The 22,398-nt window shown below is 42.7% G+C and overlaps 2 protein-coding genes across 2 annotated transcripts in view; one reads left to right on the forward strand and one right to left on the reverse strand.

Annotated features, from left to right (window-relative positions):
• The window catches only part of LOC126475450 (D-aspartate oxidase), a 245,700-nt gene that overhangs the window by 12,202 nt on the left and 211,100 nt on the right, over window positions 1-22,398 (forward strand). The window lies entirely within an intron of this gene.
• LOC126475448 (DNA replication factor Cdt1) overlaps window positions 1-22,398 on the reverse strand; it is a 97,089-nt gene that overhangs the window by 6,300 nt on the left and 68,391 nt on the right. The window contains exon 9 of the mRNA XM_050103313.1: window positions 13,331-13,494. Within this exon, the coding sequence (XP_049959270.1) occupies window positions 13,331-13,494 (164 nt within the window). The remainder of the gene's footprint in view (window positions 1-13,330; window positions 13,495-22,398) is intronic.

Genomic DNA, 22,398 nt, shown 5'->3' on the forward strand with positions numbered 1-22,398 from the left:
AAACTTTTATTGTCGTCATTCCATTACAAATCTGATGGTGGTCTGTATTCGCAAAAGCAACACAGGCATTGCAATATCATAATTTTCTAACAAGTTATCTGTAAATAATTTTTCATTTTGAGAATTCTCTAGGGTGAAATCAGTCTCAATTTTATGATATGGAATTAAATACGAATTGGATATGTTCTTTGGAAATTTCCCACATGCAGTTTGTTTGAGAGTCCATGAATCAAACAGTGTCTGAAAGATGAACCCACCAAACAAGCTGCTGAATGACAGTTCTCGATGGGTGACATGTAAGCCAAACATGCATATGAGGGAAGCATCGGTATCAATCATGCTTTAAAGAAGGCTTGCACACTGCTCTGCATATATGGCCACGTATTGTCCTACTGAAATGTGCCACGTGGAGATGCCTGAAGAAAGGGCACTACTATTGGCTCTCAAGCAGCACTGATTTAAAAGTTGTTTACATTGCCATCAATATACAGGAACAGAGATGGCATGTTTTATATAACTGTATCCAAAAGATCACGCTTGGCTTTCGTACACTCGACATCACAAACTGCCCAACAGTGTTGACCATGGTAACATTTAATGTGAGTAAAGCCATCACAGGCAACACTAAAATGGCAGACTTCCAAAATAACTTCAACTTTTCACTCAGCATGCCAGCAACAGATTTCAGGTTCCCATTGCTTTTTAGTCACTTCTTGTTTCTGGACAATGGAAGCCGAAGCACGGAATGCATGCCAGTCCATTCTTCATCAGACTGCATCAATCTCTGGATATGGCAAGTCAATGGTCACCTTTGGTGCCCAAGTATCTGCCAGTTACAGCAACAGACTACCTCCTACACACTGGTTCTACATACCTTTCACTGTCAAAGCATCAAACTCTGTACATGCTGGAAGTATGGCATCACAACCTCATTTCGTGGAAACAGTTCAAATTTTTATTTTTCCTATGGTTAATCTCAATCTCCCCCTACGACTGTTGTCTCTACAGCTCTCATTACTACCATTTTCTCTGATGTCTTAACAAATCTTATCTTCCTATGGCTTTTTTTGGTTAGATTGCAAAAGGGAAGGACACATTGCTGCTGAAAATTAGTTGTGAGCAGCAGTGAGTTTCAGGGGTTGGGGCAATTTTGATAAGAGGCTGCAAATCCCCAGTGAACCTACTTAGGTTTCTGCACTGAATCAGTTCTGAATGCAGGACAGACTATTGGGCATTATAAATCTAAATTTGGACTTTAGAGCAAGGAGAAGTTTTATGATGAGATCAGGATGAAAATTTACAATCACAGTTTGTGCAAGAGAGGATCCATACAGCTTCTCTTTGTAGTGGGGGGTTAGTACAGACAGATGAATTTTGACAAAATCCGGATTGTAAGAAAAATATTGGTGCAACCTGGAATTCAGAGAAGTGAAAGAGAGAGCTTCAAGTGGAATAGTTCAGTTATGACTTCACTAATTGCACAGAGTGCACGTTGGAGGGAACATGAGAAGAACAGCAATTTAAAGTTTAAAAAAATATGCAGAAAGTAACAGAAAATACAGCACCATGAAAGGTAATTATTTTTTTGTTGATATAGCTTGCTGCACAAAGGGGATGATAAATGACAGATTCAAAAGCATTAATTTGCCATTTCATGCCTAAACTGCACAAAATATGCTCAGGTGGCCAACAGACAAAATGTCTGTGCTAGGACATTATTTATGCAATGTATTTGTTGGAATACAATTAGAATAAAAAGTTAATTTGAAGTATTTAAAATTAAGTAACCATTTCCTTATAAATATCTAAAACAAAGCTGATGTAACTTACCAAACGAAAGCGTTGGCATGTTGATAGACACACAAACAAACACACACACACACACAAAAGAAGGAAGGAAAGACTAAATGGTGTGGGTTTTAAGGGAGAGGGTAAGGAGTCATTCCAATCCCGGGAGCGGAAAGACTTACCTTAGGGGGAAAAAAGGACAGGTATACACACACACACACACACACACACACACACACACATATATATATATATATATATATATATATATATATATATATATATATATATATAGACACAAGCAGACATTTGTACAGGCAAAGAGTTTGGGCAGAGATGTCAGTCGAGGCGGAAGTACAGAGGCAAAGATGTTGAATGACAGGTGAGGTATGAGCGGCGGCAACTTGAAATTAGCGGAGGTTGAGGCCTGGTGGTTAACGGGAAGAGAGGATATACTGAAGGGCAAGTTCCCATCTCCGGAGTTCTGACAGGTTGGTGTTAGTGGGAAGTATCCAGATAACCCAGACGGTGTAACACTGTGCCAAGATGTGCTGGCTGTGCACCAAGGCATGTTTAGCCACAGGGTGATCCTCATTACCAACAAACACTGTCTGCCTGTGTCCATTCATGCGAATGGACAGTTTGTTGCTGGTCATTCCCACATAGAAAGCTTCACAATGTAGGCAGGTCAGCTGGTAAATCACGTGGGTGCTTTCACGTGTGTGTGTGTGTGTGTGTGTGTGTGTGTGTGTGTGTGTTTGAAGTTTACGGGCGCTAAACAGCGGGGTCATCAGCGCCCGAACGCATAAAAACAGGAACACATGCAGTGAAGGGACTAAGACGAACAACGAACAAGGGGAACAGCTAAAAGACACAGACCTGACGCAGTTCCAAATCCTCACATACAGAGGCAAAACAAGAGGAGAAGTAGTGCACTAAAAAGGAAAGGAAACACAAGGAAGGGAGGACAGAAACCGAAGGGAAACAAGGAGGTAGTCGTGACTGGTTGACCTCTTACCTAAAATCTGGGTGAGCTAGTCATCCAGCAGCACATTAAAAACCTCTCCCTAAAAGCCGTGGCAACAAATTGGACAGGACACAAAACCGTAAAACCTTTAACACAGACGTTGCGTCGTCTTTCAAAATAGAGGGCAAATCCGGTGGCAAAGAAACCACCGCCCTCTGGTCAGAGAATAAAAGACAGTCAAGTAAAATGTGGCGGACAGTAATCTGGACGCCACAAGCACTGCAGAGGGGGGGATCCTCCCGCCGGAGTAAAAAACCATGTGTGAAGGGACTATGCCCGATGCGGAGGCGAGTGAGGAGAACCTCATCCCGCCTGCATGATTGGTAGGACGTACGCCATGGCCGCGTGGTGGCCTTGACCAGATGCAGCTTATTTTCACCGACTGCCAGCCACTCCTCTTCCCACTGATGCATAACGCGAAAACGCAGGAGGGAGGTAACAGCATGGAGGGGGACGGCACAGTCAACAACGTGAGAGAGGGAACATGCATCTTTGGCAGCCACATCCGCCAGTTCGTTTCCCCGAATACCCACGTGCCCCGGCACCCAGCAGAAGGAAACCTCCTTCCCCTGCCGCTGCAGGTGGAGTAGGGCATCATGGATGTTCTGGAGGACAGTATCCGCTGGGTACATGGGTTGCATGGTCTGAAGGGCACTCAGGAAGTCAGAACAGATGAGGAACTTACGACTGGGAACACATCTCATCCGCTCCAATGCCCGCAAGATCGCAAACAATTCGGCATCAAAGATGGTAAATGCCGCAGGAAGCCGTAACTTGACGAGTCGATCAGGGAAAACAACAGCACAACCAACAGAGTCCCCCTGTTTAGAGCCATCCGTAAATACTGGTACATGGTCGGGATGCTGGTTTAAAATATCATAAAATAAGGCGGTAAAAACAAACGCAGGAGTGCAGCTCCTCCGGTACTCCGACAAGTCTAAAAGGACGCTGGGCCTCTGGAGTAACCAGGGAGGCAGGCGAGTAAAACCTTGTCGTTGGGGGGCCACACGCTCCACACCAAGGGACTCAAGCAAATGCTTGGCACGAATCCCAAATGGTCTCGTTGCCCTGGGACGACTGGAAAAGAGACGTTCCATAGGCGGCCGGGAAACGGTAGGGTACGCAGGGGATGTAGGACAGGCAAGGAATTGACACACCCGTCGCACCATGAGGAGTTTCCGCCGGATGGCGAGCGGCGGTTCCCCTGCCTCAGCACACAGGCTGGGGATGGGACTGGTACGGAAGGCACCAGTGGCCAGCCTGATACCCTCATGGTGTACTGCGTCAAGTATCTTCAGATACGAAGGCCTTGCTGACCCATACACGGTGCAACCATAGTCAAGACGCGATCGGACGAAAGCCCTATAAAACTGCAGCAGACGCGCCCGATCTGCTCCCCAGGACCGATGGCTCAGACACTTCAAAATATTCAGTGCCTTCAGGGCCCGCACCTTGAGGTCTTTAAGGTGAGGCAACCACGACAGTTTGGAATCAAAAGTGAGGCCCAGGAACCGCACAGTGTCGCTAAAAGGAAGAATGGTGACCCTCAGACGCAATTCAGGGGAGGTAAAAAGACGTCGTGAACGATTAAAATGAACACACACACATTTGTCGGCAGAAAAGGTAAAACCCGTCTTCGCAGTCCATGCCTCTAATCGCTGTATCGTAAGCTGCAACTGCCGACTAGCAGTGACAAGACTGGAGGAAGAACAGAAAACAGCAAAATCGTCCACAAACAAGGAGCATTGGGCAGGACTCCGGATAGTGGACGTGATACTGTTAATGGCGACGGCAAAGAGGGTGACACTTAAAATGCTTCCCTGAGGAACACCATTCTCCTGCACATACAAATCAGATAGCACATTACCAACCCTATATCGAAAGAGGCGGTGGGAAAGAAAGGACCGAAGGAAGATGGGGAGACGGCCACGAAAACCCCACTCATGGAGTTGATTGAGGATATGGCGGCGCCAAGTAGTGTCATACGCCTTATGAATGTCAAAGAAGACACCGAGACAATGCTGGTTACGGAGGAAGGCCTGCTGGATGGCCGCCTCAAGCAGGGTCAAGTTGTCTATAGTTGAACAACATCTCCGAAAGCCACACTGCGAGGGGCTAAGGAGCTGCCTGGTTTCGAGCAGCCAAACCAGGCGACGGTTGACCATGCGTTCTAACGTCTTCCCGACACAGCTCGTCAAAGCAATACTTCGGTAACTGCTGGGATGCGTTCGGTCCTTCCCCGGTTTGAGGAGGGGGATCAAAATCGCCTCCTTCCACAAGTCAGGGTACGTGCCAGATAACCATATCATATTAAAAAAAGTCAGGAGAACTTCCTTGGAAGGCAGTAACAAGTGCTGCAGCATGCTGTACCGGATTTGGTCATGGCCAGGCGCAGTATCATGAGCCTCAGACAGGGCCGAATCCAGTTCCCACATTGTGAAGGGGCAGTTGTAGGGTTCAGAATTTGGAGACCGGAAGTCCAAGTGACCCCTCTCGATGGCAGTCCGGTACCGGCAGAAATCCGGATCACAGTTAATAGTAGCGGTAGATTCCGCAAAATGCATGGCCAGTGTCTGGGCAATGTCTCTCGGCGCCGTGAGGAGACTTCCCTGATGCAGCAATGCCGTGACAGGTAGCTGGCCAAGTTTCCCGGAAATTCTCCTGATGGCTTCCCATACTTTCGTAGAACTAGTGGAGCGGGAGATGGAGTTCAAGAACGATTGCCAGGACCGTCGTTTGCTCTCTTTAACCACTCGCCGCGCCTTGGCCCTTGCCACCCGAAAGGCCGCAAGATTGTCAGCTGAGGGACGGCACCTGAAGCGGCGCAGAGCTGCACGGCGGGCTCGGATAGCTGAGCGGCACTCAGTGGTCCACCAAGGGACAGGACGCCTCTTGGGATGACCGGATGACCGTGGGATTGACAATTCAGCAGCATGGGAGATCACGGCTGTAACATGGTCTACCCATTCGTGGACGCTGGCACGGTGTTCCAAAACAGCCAATTGGCTGAAAAGTGTCCAGTCAGCCCTGCAGAGGTGCCACCGGGGCGGTACCGGAAATGCCATAGCCTCATCCAGGAGGCGAATCCAAAGGGGAAAGTGGTCACTAGAATGGAGGTCAGCAGCAACCTCCCACAGAGCAGAATCCGCGAGTGCTGGAGAGCAAAAGGAAAGGTCAATAGCTGATGACGACCCAGAAGCAGTACAAAAATGAGTGGGAGCACCAGAGTTGAGGATGCACAGTGCTTCAGACATCATGAGGCTTTCCAGAATGCGACCCCTGGGGCAAGTAGTCGAAGAGCCCCATAAGACATTATGAGCATTGAAGTCCCCCAGAAGAAGAAATGGCCGGGGGAGTTGGCTAATAAGGTCTGCGAGAGCCTCAGAGTCTATCGCATCCTGAGGTGGTAAATAAAGTGAACAGACTGTGAGCCTCCGACCCACAAGAAGGTCAACCGCAACTGCTTGCAAGTCTGTAACGAGAGGGAGCTCAGAGGAGGGGTGCATGTCACGGACAAAAACCGCAACACCACCCTTTGCCCTTTCCCCCGTCAGATCATCTTTCCGATAGACGGTATAGCCCCGTAAAGAAGGAGCATCAGTGGCCCGAAAATGTGTCTCTTGGAGACATAAGCACAAAGGGCACTCTCGTACAAGGAGCTGTAATTCGGCCACATGCGTCCTGAACCCATTCAGGTTCCACTGTAATATGGGAGCCAGTGATCAGGGGGGCTGAACTCTCACCCTGCCTCTGTGCTTTGGAGGAGAGCCCGTACTGGCCGGAGATTTATTCCTGGGGCGAGAAGATCGCCGCCGGTCGACGTCAATGTCCATCAGCTCCGATGACGACCCACGGGAGACGTCAGACAGTACGATGGCCTCGTCATCGGACCGACCCTGACTAGCCTCCGCAGGTGGCAAAACCTTCAGCTTCGGCGTCTTCGTCTTGGGGGGCTTAGAAGGCAGAGCCTTGTCAACAGGTGGAGCATTACTCGCCTGGGCAGAAGGCCCCATATGGGGAGAGGGAGGAAGTACCCCAATGTCAGCAACCACAGCCTTGTCCAACGTTGCGGGGAGAGCCGCAGGTTGCAAAACAACCACAGCAGCACAAGTGCACTGGCAAATGCAGGTATTAGTGCTAACACTAGCAACCTCCGTTTGCGTAGCAACAGTGGCCATTTGTACCGGTTTTTTCAGAACGGATGCGAAAGACATAGTAAACACAGGAGGTTGCATGGCCTTAAAGAGCTTCTTGGCCTCACCATAGGGGATGCGCTTCGATGTTTTAATCTCCTGTATCTTCCGTTCGTCGAGATAGATGGGGCAGACCCGGCTCCAGACAGGGTGACTCCCAGAGCAATTCACGCACTTCACAGGCGATGAACAATCAGCTCCTTCATGGGCAGGCTGACCACATTTACCACAAGTGGCTATCCCATTGCACCCCAACGTAGTATGCCCAAAGCGCTGACATTTAAAGCAGCGCATTGGGTTGGGGAAATATGGCCTTACTGGCAAACGTAAGAACCCCGCTTTAACAATGCTCTGGGAGTCGTGGGCAACTGAACGTGAGAATAAACGAGTCGGATTTGACTAGGTCCCCATCGACTCGTTTCATAATATGCTGCACGTCAACAATACCTTCATCAGCCCATTCAGATTTTAACTCGTCTGTGGGGATATCCACCAGGTCCCTACATGTCACAACACCCTTACTGTAGTTCAGAGTGGAGTGAAGCTCGGTCTCGATAGCGTACTCACCGAGACAGGTTGCTTTCCGAAGAAAAGCGACTTGATGGGAACTAGATGTCTCAACTAACAGAGTCCCATTGCGCAGTCGCTTCACAGATTTAAGTGTTCCTGCAATTCCCTCAAGACCCTTGTGGATGTAAAAGGGAGAAACCCTCTCAAAGCTACCCTCCTTCCGTTTAATAATCAAAAACACATTCTGATTATCAGCATGTGCTCTGTTACGACAGTCTGACAAATCTCGATCAACACTAGGCGCTGGAGGACTCGCAGCACGAAGTCGCTTCTTCGATGGGGTGTGTTTTCCTACCAGTGGCCCACCCAAGCCACTGGTAGGGGGAAATGTAGAGGTCGAAGGGTCCATTGCGGTCCCACGAGCAGCTAGGGAACTAAAGGTCCGCTCAGACAGGGCCCCGCATGCCTGAGTAAGCCTAATACAACTGGGGTGCGGCAGGTGCCCCAGAGGTTGCCCGCTTGCGACTGTTCCACCTCAACAGCCATGCATCTCATAGGCACGGGGCACACCGGAAGATTGAGGGGTTTTTAGAGAGGTCGGCCTTCCTCGCAATCCAGGCAGTCAAGCCAAGATTACCATTCCCCGCAGCACACAACATTCCACCGCCGCGCCATACGGTGGTCGCTGAAGCATGTCCGGGGGTTACGGTGACAGGAGACTGGCGGCGCCGACCAGTCCCCAGCTCAGGACCCCGGGGTCGCCAAGCCCGTACTCAGCAAATGAATGCTGAGCCCCTGGGGGCTTTCACACGTGGCTCTGCCTTTGATCGTGTACACCTTCCGGGTTACAGGACTGAAGTAGTTGGTGGTGGGAGGGTGCATGGGACAGGTTTTACACCGGGGGGCAGTTACAAGGGTAGGAGCCAGAGGGTTAGGAAGGTGGTTTGGGGATTTCATAGGGATGAACCAAGAGGTTACGAAGGTTAGGTGGACGGTGGAAAGACACTCTTGGTGGAGTGCAGAGGATTTCATGAAGGATGGATCTCATTTCAGGGCAGGATTTGAGGAAGTCATATCCCTGCTGGAGAGCCACATTCAGAGTCTGATCCAATCCCGGAAAGTATCCTGTCACAAGTGGGGCACTTTTGGGGTTCTTCTGTGGGAGGTTCTGGGTTTGAGGAGAAGGGGTGGCTCTGGTTATTTGCTTCTGTACCAGGTCGGGAGGGTAGTTGTGGGATGCGAAAGCTGTTTTCAGGTTGTTGGTGTAATGGTTCAGGGATTCCGGACTGGAGCAGATTCATTTGCCACAAAGACCTAGGCTGTAGGGAAGGGCCGTTTGATGTGGAATGGGTGGCAGCTGTCATAATGGAGGTACTGTTGCTTGTTGGTGGGTTTGATGTGAACGGACGTGTGAAGCTGGCCATTGGACTGGTGGAGGTCAACGTCAAGGAAAGTGGCATGGGATTTGGAGTAGGACCTGGTGAATCTGTTGGAACCAAAGGAGTTGAGGCTGGAGAGGAAATTCTGGAGTTCTTCTTCACTGTGAGTCCAGATCATGAGTATGTCATCAATGAATCTGAACCAAACTTTGGGTTGGCAGGCCTGGGTAACCAAGAAGGCTTCCTCTAAGCGACCGATAAATAGGTTGGCGTACGAGGGGGCCATCCTGGTACCCATGGCTGTTCCCTTTAGTTGTTGGTATGTCTGGCCTTCAAAAGTGAAGAAGTTGTGGGTCAGGATGAAGCCGGATAAGGTGATGAGGAAAGAGGTTTTAGGTAGGGTGGCAGGTGATCGGCGTGAAAGGAAATGCTCCATCGCAGCGAGGCCCTGGACGTGCGGAATATTTGTGTATAAGGAAGTGGCATCAATGGTTACAAGGATGGTTTCTGGGGGTAACAGATTGTGTAAGGATTCCAGGCATTCGAGAAAGTGGTTCGTGTCTTTGATGAAGGATGGGAGACTGCATGTAATGGGTTGAGGGTGTTTATCTACGTAGGCACAGATACGTTCTGTGGGGGCTTGGTAACCAGCTACAATGGGGCGGCCGGGATGATGACAGCAATAAGACACGTGATGTAGTCAGCCAGTAGCAAGATCACTCTTCAGTAGCGCAAATACACCATTAAGAAAAGTTATGGCTTAAATTAATACACATAGCATTTACATATAATATTGGTCTTGAAGGTTAATAAGTTGGAAGAGAAGCTAAGCTTCCACATATAATGTCGATCTTTTTTGCGCGTGTTACACTTTATAAGATATATCACACAAATGTGCCAGTAAAAGTTTTAATAACAACGCAAATGTCTCATCTTCTGGGCTCGAAATTCTTCTAAATGGTCGTCCTCAAAGAGTTGATTTTTCTAATGAGAGTCAAACGCTTTGTGATTTAAGAAATTCATCATACATTGTCGCACATAGTTCATGTTGCATAAAAGGAAATCTGCTTTGAATGTAACACTTTTCAAACCACTATTCGCAATATTTTCCCGCGACCTGTTAGAAATAGGTTCGTTTCAGCAGTTGCAAGAAAGCGCCAGATAACTGGCGTCACCGCGCTTGCACACCTACGATGATGCAGGAAGCCCTTATGTTCGTACGTGTCAAACATTATTTCATAAAAGAAACAAGACATCGAAGGATACTTCAAGAGCGTCGAGATTTCGCGAACCAAACTAAAATGCACAATTCGGCTTAAAATGCACATCCGTATGTAAATTTTCTTGGAGTACCAGTTGAAACTAGCCAATAGTGTGAAATTAAACGCTTTGTTTCAAATAATTGGCTGCCTCAGTAGAAAGGATTAATAAAAGCCAAATCTCTTTAGCAAACTGGCAAAAATAACTTCATTGTTCTGTAAGGCGATTAATGCTTGACTATCAAAGGTGGAAATAAAATCTGAAACTATTAACATATTTTAGCCTGCCGTAATTATGCGAACGTATTTTAATTCATTTGATAGCTCCCGGCCACAAAAATCCGTTTTGTTATCATTTTACAACAAAATCACTGAACATAAACACAGGTCACGTGGAGACGACCCACCTCCCCACCACAACTCTGCTCTGTGCATCAGGCTCGGATCTACGATATTTCCTAACAGGGGCAATATTAAGTAGTTGCGTCCAGCCACACTTCCATAACCATAAGCGGGAGAAGGTACTACTCATTCACGACTCAACTGTGAACGCGCAAGAGCCCACCCACAACTGCTCAAATGAATCTAATTTAAACAGTTGTCACGTCACGCTCATCGGAGGCAATTTGTTGTTATAAAGCATTGCATAGTGTTCCTAAAGCCTTTGACACACTTTATTGTTGGCAGACGCTTGTATGAACACTGTTTTGTTGTTGTATACAGCGCATTTCCTTTGCAACTTAAGTTTTATTTTCTTTTTTTTCCCCTCCCGTTCATGTTTTGTTGCTGCAGTATTATTCTGCAGTATCGGGATACAATAATACCCTTTGTTAGAGTATTTGTTCTTACCAGTCAAAATCACAAAAATTCAACTGAAAATTAAAACAATGAAAAATTCCCGAAATTCTAAACAATTCCCGGGTTTTTCCCGGTTGTCTCCCAGATGAAAATATTCCAGGGTTTTTCCCGGATCTCCCGGTTGTCCCGGGTCGCATACATCCTGTTCTATTCTCTTCTTGTCTAAACTATTTATCGTCCACGTTTCACTTCCGTACTTTGCTACATTCCATACAAATACTTTCAGAAACGACTTCCTGATACTTAAATCTATGCTCGATATTAACAAATTTCTCTTTTTCAGAAATGCTTTTCTTGCCATTGCCAGTCTACATTTTACATCCTCTCTACTTCGACCATCCTCAGTTATTTTGCTCCCCAAATAGCAAAACTCCTTTACTACTTTAAGTGTCTCATTTCCTAATCTAATTCCCTCAGCATCATCCGACTTAATTCGAATAAATTACATTATCCTCGTTTTGCTTTTGTTGATGTTCATCTTATATCCTCCTTTCAAGACACTGTCCATTCCGTTCAGCTGCTCTTCCAGGTCCTTTGCTGTCTCTGACAGAATTACGATGTCATCGACGAATTGTCCATGGATTTTAATTCCTACTCCAAATTTTTCTTTTGTTTCTTTTACCGCTTGCTCAATATAAAGATTGAATAACATCGGGGATAGGCTACAACCCTGTCTCACTCCCTTCCCAACCACTCCTTCCCTTTCATGCCCCTCGACTCATAACTGCCATCTGGTGTCTGTACAAATTGTAAATAGCCTTTCGCTCCCTGTATTTTACCCCTGCCACCTTCAGAATTTGAAAGAGAGCATTCAAATCAACGTTGTCAAAAGCTTTCTGTCTAGAAATGCTAGAAATGTAGGTTTGCCTTTCCTTAATCTAGTCTCTAAGATAAGCCGTAGGGTCAGTATTGCCTCACGTGTTCCAACATTTCTATGGAATCCAAACTGATCTTCCCCGAGGTCGGCTTCTACCAGTTTTTTCATTCGTCTGTAAAGAATTCGTGTTAGTATTTTGCAGCCATGGCTTATTAAACTGATAGTTCAGTAATTTTCACATCTGTCAACACCTGCTTTCTTTGGGATTGGAATTATTATATTCTTCTTGAAGACTGAGGGTATTTCGCCTGTCTCTTACATCTTACTCACCAGATGGTAGAGTTTTGTCAGGGCTGGCTCTCCCAAAGCTATCAGTAGTTCTGATGGAATGTTGTCTACTCCCGGGGCCTCCACAATATATTAACCATAAAATGGAACCAGACATTCAGTTATTTGTTGGCAGTTTCCAGTGCCTGTTCTTCAGATATTTCCACAAAGAAATTTACTATCACTGAGCTTATGGGGCTCCCCATAACAATGCCATCTTTCTATTTCTAAAACCCTTTTGTTCCCTTTGAAATATGTGGCTGTGAGACAATATTTACACAGTTCTGCAATATCAGGAGGGGAAAGCCCAATTTTTAACTTCAACACTTCATTAATGGAACCATGTTGAAAAGTGATACTAATTCAAATCTGACTACAAATCCACCTGAAATATACAGAAACAAGTGTACGAAAGATGCTTGCAAACTGGGGGAAAAAGTATGAATTTATAGGATATTGTGTAGTTGTGGAAACATGGATGTGGATACTACTAAAAGGATGGTAAAAAAAAAAAAAAAAAAAAAAAAAAAAAAAAAAAAAAAAAAAAAATGACTAGAAGAGCAGTACGGCAACTGCAGAAAAGGAGAAAAAGACAGACCAACAGCTGGGGCAAATGGAGACATCATGATTCAATTTCATAAGGCTCATTTACTAGCAGCCACAAGTGAATACCATTGAAGTCTCTACAGAGAGGCCACAGAGTTTACTAAACATCTCCATAATTTTAACCAGGAGGAGGGGGGGGGCTGAAACTGATTGGTATCCAGATTCTGGTGCTGAAAAAGATGTCTTCCACGATAGGGTGACAGCAACAGCAGATAACAGCAACCTGCAACTACAATGGCACTAGAGTTTAAAATAGGAATACACCATGCCTCTGTGAGGGAGCACGTAAAAACAGCTACCTATAGTGTGCACATAAAAAAACCTTGGAAAAGCTATAACCCCCTTGAGAAGTCTTCTGCAGATGAGAACAAAATGTTGGGCTTCCATCGAGAAATATAGCACTATAGCCCAGAGCGTTTTAGTAATTGTGACATTTTCAAATATAGAAGCTTCATTTTACTAATAGGAGGGAACACCACTGGACTTGGAAACTTCATAAGCAGTCTTGCAGTCACGAAAGAAGATTTTAATTGTAATGCTTCTACATAAAGTTTCTTATTACTAACCTTCTCAAGCACAGATTTTGGAATTCCCTTATACAAATCTGTCTTAAATGCTTCAACCCTCTCATTCACTCTAGCTTCAGTTCTGCTTCGAGATTGTTTTTCACTTACAAGTTTTAAGGCATTTTCCATTCTTTTATTGCACTGAAAGATATCCTTTGCACATTCTGAAACAAAAGAATAGTCATATGTCAACAAAATAAGTAATAACTAGCATTGCATTTGATATTTACATGTATATCTGAACTTTGTAAACCACCCAGTTACCAGTAGAATATACATACAGTACCAAAATAAGTAATAAAAGGAAGGGATTAGTTTGCACTACAGACTTGTCAAGAAAAACTCTGACCATCCACACGAAAAAAAAAATACTTTACAAAACACATCTTACAGTGAGATGCATAGTCAACACACATGCTTTTAAAATAGGTAGAAATTCTACAACAAGTCTTTAAATGCAAATCAATCAATATTATATCATTTTGTTTTCTAAATTAATAAACAAAAATTTCAACAATCATCTCTATTTACCAACAAATACTAAAAATACCATTATTTTCATATATCTGTGACACGTTTATAATTACAGAATCCAGATATTGGCAAAACATTATTTATATTCAGTAACAGACACAAAAGTCACACTTAGGTGGGTTGAGTCACTTTTGAATAGAGTGAAAAAGCTCCAAACCATGGAATTAGCCAATGCACACCAATGATTATCATAATACTTACAAGCACTACTTTAAATGATGTCCCTTATGTCAGTGATTTATCCTATTTTGTGACTGTAGCATCTATAAATAGTGGCAAATGGCACAAATGCTACCCTAAGCTGTTCAGGAGCAGCACAAAGAATTTTATGCTTGAGAGATTCTCAGTGCACTCAAAACCAAATGTCTTGTCTTTCTATGTATTTTTGCTTTGAAATTGTATGCAGAAGACTGATTGCCTGTATAGGCCCCACCTCTTTAAAAGCCCTCATTTCACACAGCATAAAGAACATTATTAATATGTTGCTACTAAATTACTGTAAATACAGAGACCACTGCGAAATACTTGGAATGTATTTGCAATTGCGAATATGGACAACCATCAGCTGTATAATGGAATTTAAGGTGGTATGCCTGAGATATGTGAACGAACTACCGTATTTACTCGAATCTAAGACACACTTTTTCCCGGTTTTTGTGATCAAAAAAACCTCCTGCAGCTTAGAATAGAGTGCAAAGTAAGTGGAAGTTCTGAAAACTGTTGGTAGGTGCCACCACAACTAACTTCTGCTGTCGAATATACACAGCGCTACACAGGCACAAAGATAAATACTGGCACCAAAACCTCTGCGTCAGTAAATAAATTAAAAAAAGGTAGAAGAAGAGCTTCTTTTTCTCCACCCCGAGTTTCGACAACTGCATTTTCATTTTCATACATTATCCAATGAAGTAAATAGAAATTCCATATTGTTCATCTTCGAACGTAGCAGTCTTTCAAATATTCGTAGGCAACAAAAATAAATTTCTTTACACAAAAATACCAACAATGCACAAGGCTTTAGGACTGTTGCACGAGTTGATACACTGGGGCTCATTAAGTTTTCACGTAGCGGCACCTATTGCTTCGTGGAATTTTGTGAAGTGCTTGTTAGTGTTAGTGAACCATAGTGAAGTGCTTTCATAATAGTGCCAAAGTCAAGAGGGGAGTTATTTCTTTTGCGGAACAAATTCTAATCGTGCTGCAGGTATGCAATATGAGATTGATGAGACCAACATCAGGCAATGGCGACTGCAGAGAGACAAATTATTTGTATGTTCAAGTAGCAGAAAAGCATTTAGTGGGCCAAAGTGTGGCTGATATCATGCACTAGAAATGATTTTAAATGAATTTGTTAAGGAACAGCGTCAGAAATTCCTGCCTGTGAACACCGAAATTTTAAAAATTAAGGCACATGAAATTGCTAGAGAGTAAAAAATCGAAAATCTTAAGGCTAGTCGCAGCTAGATTGATCTGTTTATGAAATGCTGGGGTTTTTCACTTCGGAGGCGAACTTTAGTTGCACAGAGGCTGCCGAAAAATTATGAAGAAAAACTTGTGGAATTTCAGCACTTCATAATTAGGCAGCGCACAGAAAAGCAATACCTTCTTGGTCAGATAGGAAATGCTGACCAAACTCCCATATATTTTGACTTGCCGTCACATCATACGGTTGACGCCAAAGGAAAGAAAGACATAAGTGTTCTTACATCAGGGGGCGAAAAACCGCAGATGTCCGTCATGCTTGCAGATGGACATAAATTACCCCCACTCATAGTTTTCAAGTAGAAGACTACCAAAATCTGTAATTGTACGAGCAAACGAAACTGGGCGGCTTTTGGAGGACATGGTGCTGGAATGGATTAGGCGTGTGTGGAATCATCATCCTGGCACAATGCTTGGTTTACGCAGTCTGTTGGTATTAGAAGCGTACCCAGGCCATACAACACCTGCAGTTAAACGAAAATTAGAGGAAAATAAAACGGACTTGGCAGTTACTACAGGTGGGATGAGGACAATTCTGCAACCACTTGATGTCTGTCTGAATAAACCATTTAAGGACAAGCTTAAACGCACGTACACAGACAGGTTTTCAAAAAGCAATAGACAACTGACACCAACAGGACATGTAAAACGTGCAAGTTTGTCGCAAGTGTGCCAACAGATTTATGATGCATGGAAATGTGTTCCAAATCAGGCTGTGCAACAAGCATTTAAAAAATGTTCGATGATAGATGGTACAGAGGACGATGCTCTGTATGAAGAAATGAGCAACAAAGAATTGAGTGATAGTGATTCAGAATCATGACTGATATTTTAAACATTTCATATAAGATGTATTACAAACCTAATAAAATTTTGTTTTAAATTTCTGCGTTTAATCTCTAAGTTATTTTCATTCTTATTTTATAAGTGTTGCTACTCTGCATTGCACAGGATAGAAAAGCGTGGAGAGCTGCATGAAACCAGTCTATGGACTGAAGACAACAACACTCTCTGCATTTGAAGTCATCACTGAAACTCTACTACGAAAATCCGAATGGCAAGATTGTTTGGGATGTATGTCAATATGGCCAATTCTACGTTCTGAATTTTTTCTTACCTATGACAAGAGATGGTTGCTAATAGGAACTTTTATGAATCGTGAATCATGTGCAGTATTCTCTTCACCATATGAATAAAACAAATGTAAACATTATGCCATGTATTTTTTCGTGTTTGCTGCTACCTCATTCAAATCCTGTCTGCCTAATAAATTAAGAAACTAGAGTGAGACGACAGCAAATGCAGAAGAATATACATATCATGTCAAGTTTATATTACTATTCTTATGCTGAATAGTGATATAATCAGAAATGGCAACTGACTAGATTTTTAAATCTAAGATGACTAATTTCTGTGCAGAATGTAATATACTAAAGAGGAGTCTGCAAAGAGTTTCAAACGGAGAAAAATTTTCCCTAAATTCTCGTTCAGAACATTTTCTATCATACGCAGACTATTATTTGGTTCTTGTTGATCACTATCAAAGAAAGCAGCAGTGTAAGTAACAACAAATAACAGTCTCTTGCCATTGTTTCACTAATGAGACAATTCCTCTTTTTTTAATTGTAAGTGGCAGTAGAGCACACAAAAGCAAGGCATGCCATGAGCGGCGACAGGTCGTAAACACTCATTATCAGAAAGTGACAAACAATGCATGACAGTACAATAATGCGTTTGCAGCTTAGAGTGACAAACACCCATAACAAAGAGAATGGCACTTATCAGATCAAAGCAAAATAAGCAATCAATTCAAACCAGACGAAGTAAGTGAAAAAGGAAGGGCGCCCGTCTAAATACGGACGGAGCGCCTGACGCATAGCAATGGCTTAACTGCTAAGCTTACGACTCGAACCAAACTACTGTAGCTGTATCTTCATCCGCTCGACCTAAATTGTGTCTCTTGTTACAATGGTCCAAATTTGTTTCGATTTGGTGGTGCGGTCTAAAACTTATGTCTCCACTTGAATTTCGAGTCTCAAATTTCAGGTGCAGCTTAAGATACAGGAAAATTTTTTTCCTTAATTTCGAGTCTCATTTTTCAGATGCGGCTTAGATTCGCAGAACATTACGGTATTCTGCTAGTTATGGACAGATGTGCATTTGAAAGGGGAATATTACTTTATATTACTAAGCTTTCCTGCTCACAGAAGTCAATCTCCAGAAACATCCTACGAGAGCAATAGATTTGAAAACCCTTACAATAATGACTAGGGACCTCAAAATGTCCCAACAAATGATTCTTTATGCTGAGAATCAGCAGTATTTTCGAAAGGTGTACAACATGCTGGCCTTATTTATGATGTTTCTCAACATTACTTTTCTTTACCCACCCAATTAAATAATTACAAAATTAGCAGAATGTTCTGTTAATCATAATGTTAATGTTCTGTTGTCATTCATAGCTGTCTGACCCATACTTGACAATACTACAGATAAAACCGACAAGGTACTTAATGTAAAAGTAGAACCAAAAATAACTATTTGTATACTAGGGAATGACTTTCAGTGTGGTTGAAATACTTTGACAGGTATTGTTTCCCAGTAACTAAAGTGCAGAATGCAGATACCATAAACTGACAGTAAGTGCAAGTGTAAACAGTCTCGCCAAATGCCTCGGAGAAAATCCCACTAAAAGGCATTCGAAAATAAGCTACTTTGCATTGAAATAAGTCAGATTGTATGGATATTTTGTTATATTTATAGGCATTAAAAGGCAAGCACTTAAATGTTATTTGTAATACTATTTATCTACCGCACATTTTTAATACCAATCAAAGATAACAAAAGAGTAAAGTACTTTATTTAAACAAAAAATCCTGCTGGAACTTCAGGTTCAAATTCAAGTTCTGTGATAAATAGAAATGAAGGTGTGCATGCAGTCATGCTCAAAATATCTGTGGCTCTCAAAGATGAAGCTGAAGTTGTGGGCAAGATACGAAACATCACTCTTGTATGCAGCAATAGTTTGTAATTTGCTTAATACTTCTGATAAAGCTTGCAGTTTTTACAACAATTTCCCACCTGACTAAGCCATCTTTTATTATAATTATTGAGCTTAACACTTCTCATCACATTCTGTTGTGCAGTTTGTTTTTCACAATGTTCATGCTACTGAAAATTCTTCCCACCTCTGCATTTGACCATGGCAATACTAGTAAAGAAGTTGCTACATTCACTAAACTCTCAAACAGATTAACACCTCAAGCATCTTTATATTTTGCTACCTCATGTCAGAAATTCAGGATATCAGAACTTTTTCCATTTAACAGATGTTAAATTTTCTCACTTACATTCTGCCTTTGTGATTGTTTCGTTGCGGTCTTCTAGATGCATCATTATTGGTACAAGAAATTCTTTGACTAGTTGCAAAGAATTTGAAACTGACAACACTGACATATTTCTCAAAACTTTAACATTACCAGGAAGTCTTGTTTGAAGTTCACTACGTGACTTAACCCTTACGCAGTCGCGCGGGGTGTTCAGAACACCCCAGTCATCCTTATCGGTGGATTATTACATAATAGATATGAGTGTAACGTCATGTTCTTTGGTATCTTTCTAGGACGTAATATGAAAGCTTTGAGTAACAATAGAATCTACATTGGAAGCGCAAGTTCCAAGAAAACACAACGATGTTGCTGGCATCCCGCGCGACTCTTTATGTTGCAGTGCTGCGAGAAAGCGCACAGTTGTGTTCCATAGCTGCTGCTTGTATTTTGTCACTCTGTGCAGTTAAAACAGCTATGGGTCGTTACATAATGGAACAAGAAGGAGTGTGGAAGCTTCTGGAAGTGGTCTTAGACGAAACTTTTGAAGGAGGAGAAGAGGAAGAGGAAGAAACAGACAGTTGTGAAGTTCTCTCTCATCACAGTGATACAGAAACGGAGAATGAAGACAATCTGGAACTGGAACCACAAATAAGTGCAGCGGATAATGAAAGCAAGCATGATTTTTTTATTGGAAAGAATAAGGTTACAAAATGGATGAAAAGTTGTCCTAGTCGCAACGTAAGAACTAGAAGTGTAGACCTCATTATTCATCTCCCTGGTGTGAAAGCTATCACAAAATCTGCGAAAACTGCTGTGGACTGTTTTTCGATATTTATAAATGACATAATAATTATAATGATTGCATCATGCACAAATTTTTACATGCAACACACTGCATCAAATTTCACAAGAGATCATGATGTCAAACCAACAAATGAGGAAGAAATCAAATCTCTTCTAAGTCTGTTGATAGTTGCTGGTCATTACAGGGCAGGAAACCAAAATCTGGAAGACTTATGGAACACAAATGGTTTTGGAATTACAATATTTCATGCCACACTGAGTTTATGGTACCTTCGTTTATTCTTGCGTTGTTTGAGATTCGATGATATTCGAGACGGACCACAGCGTAGAGAACTTGATCGCCTAGATGCATTCAGAAAAGTGTTTGAATTATTCATGTCAAATTGTGTCAGTAATTATACTATGAATATATGACAGTGGATGAACAACTGGTTGCATTTTGAGGCAAATGCAGTTTCTGACAGTATATACCGAGAATGCCTGCGAAATATGGTTTGAAGATTTTCACCTATGTGATGCAAGGACATGGTACACTTTGGGGATGGAAATCAATGTTGGGAAACAGACAGAGGGTCCCTTTGCACTGTCAAACTCTCCTAAGGAGATAGTAAATAGACTTGTGCGGCCTACCGAATGTACAGGAAGCACTCCAGACTTGGTTTGCACCAGAGGTTGTGAACTTAGAAACAGCTTTTTTGGATTCAGAAAGGATATCACCGTAGTTTCATATGTGCCAAAGAAGAGCACAAACGTTATTCTCCTTTAATCTTTGCATCATGACAGTGCCACTGACACTAATACTGTGGGAGGAAAAGAAACCAGAAATTGAAACAATGTACAATAAGACCAAAACAGTTGTGGACACAACAGATGAAATGTCTGCTACTTATTCAACCTCAAGAAAAACTACATGCTGACCACTTACCCTATTTTTCCAAATGATTGACATTGCTTGCATTAATGCCTTCATCATATATGCAAATAATAACAATGAGAGGATTTCCTGAAGAATGTTTTTACGTGATGTTGGAAGGTCATTAGTAAATCCCATAGTGTGCAAGACAGCAGCCAATTACTCCCTGCCTAAACAAGTTAGACGGAAAGCCGCTAAAATGGCGGGAATTGAAGACAGCAACTACGCACCACCTTCTGAACAAAGAATACATAATTACGCCCAAGCGATGCACAGTTTGTCCTCGGAGTAAAGATATGAGTTAAATCGCACTGTGCTTGATGTTTGAAAGTTTTGTGTGTAAAGCACATGAGAAATGTGTGGGGAAAGTGTTACAATAACGCACCCCTTGCAGCCAGTGATTGTGACCGATTTCATAAAATGTTTGTATGAGTTGACTGAACAAATGTTTAATTATATGTATAATGCCTTATGCCTGTAATACAGTATGAAGAATAACAGAAATAACTAATTAAACAAAATATTGTAAGAAAATGGGAATTATTGCATATATTTCAAATAACCTGATTTAATACTAAGGTAATATTCAATGAAACGATAATGTACCGGGAGGTAACATTCTAAATGGCCATTTGTGAAGTAAACACATTCATATCAGTGATATGCTGCACAACGTCATTATAGCCACTTTTATTTGGGGTGTTAGCAACACTATTAACGTTACAAAAAGCCGCGCAACCGCATAAGGTTTAAGAAGGAAAGTAATGCAACTTTGCTTAAATTCAGTTTCTTTCTCTGTAGAAGTCTTAATTTGTGTAATTACCCTCAGTTTCAAATCATAAATGTTCATGATATTCTCTGTCAGGAGACCCTTCCTGCATATTGGGATATGAATTTCTTAACAATGCCCTCCACTGAAACCATTATGTCTTCTAGATGGATCTGAAGCCCAGGCTTCAAACAAGTTATTCACCCTTTGCACTTCAGTGCACTTAGGCCAAAACTGGATGAAGGAAAATGAGATAAACAAAAAGTTTTTTATCTACGTACATGGACTGTAGGAATATGGCAGAATAATTACTCTCCTCCGACTTCGCAATACCAAACACAGTAGGGAGTTAGAGCCATTGTTCTACAATTTGAGCAACTTCACTTCTTACCAAAAGCCATCTGCTGTGGGATACATGAACAAGTTTTCTAGGCTCATGTCTATCATTTATTGTGGCAAACAGTGATTTGTCATGCAATGACATATAAGAGATGGGCAAATCAGTTATAAGTCAAAATCATCAGCAAACACTCTGAAGCTGATCAGATAGCTAACTGTAATGTACAGCACACACACCGAATCGTGATGAGATTGGAACATTCATTTCGCATCCTGGCACAAACTCCACCATAATTTCCTGTCACTGAACGTTTGCAGCACACCTGATACTTTGAGCATCAGTTTTGTAGCTCATAAAGTGACAAAAAAGTAGATGTCAGACTTGTTTTACTATGACCAAAATACGCCATTACAAGACCACAACATTTTGCTAACACTGATATCATTAGAATATGCAATAAGGATACTAAAAGGTCCATGCCCTATTCCTTTTCAGAATAAGGTTCAAACATAAATTTCATTACTGCACTGCACTTTGTTCTATGGATTTTAATTTCTGCTGTAGTTGGATGGTCATTAAACATACTTATGTATAGTTCTCTGAGATTGTCATGACAGTGCTGCTGAATGACTTGCTAAAAAGATAGGTCTGTGGAGAACTGTAATAGATGGCAAAATCATCGACAAAAAGGGATCCGGAGTCAGGCCATTATTGGGTTAATGGCGACAGCAAAGAGGACGACGCTCAGGACGGAACCCTGAGGCACACCATTTTTCTGAATAAAAATGTCCAATACGGCAGAACCCACACGCACCTTGAAAACTCGGTCTCGTAAAAATGCCCGAAGGAAAGAGGGCAGCCACCCACGGAAGGCCCCTGTGTAAAGAGTACAGAGGA

Source organism: Schistocerca serialis, chromosome 4 (assembly GCF_023864345.2).
Source record: "Schistocerca serialis cubense isolate TAMUIC-IGC-003099 chromosome 4, iqSchSeri2.2, whole genome shotgun sequence".
Classification (NCBI taxonomy): Eukaryota; Metazoa; Arthropoda; class Insecta; order Orthoptera; family Acrididae; genus Schistocerca; species Schistocerca serialis.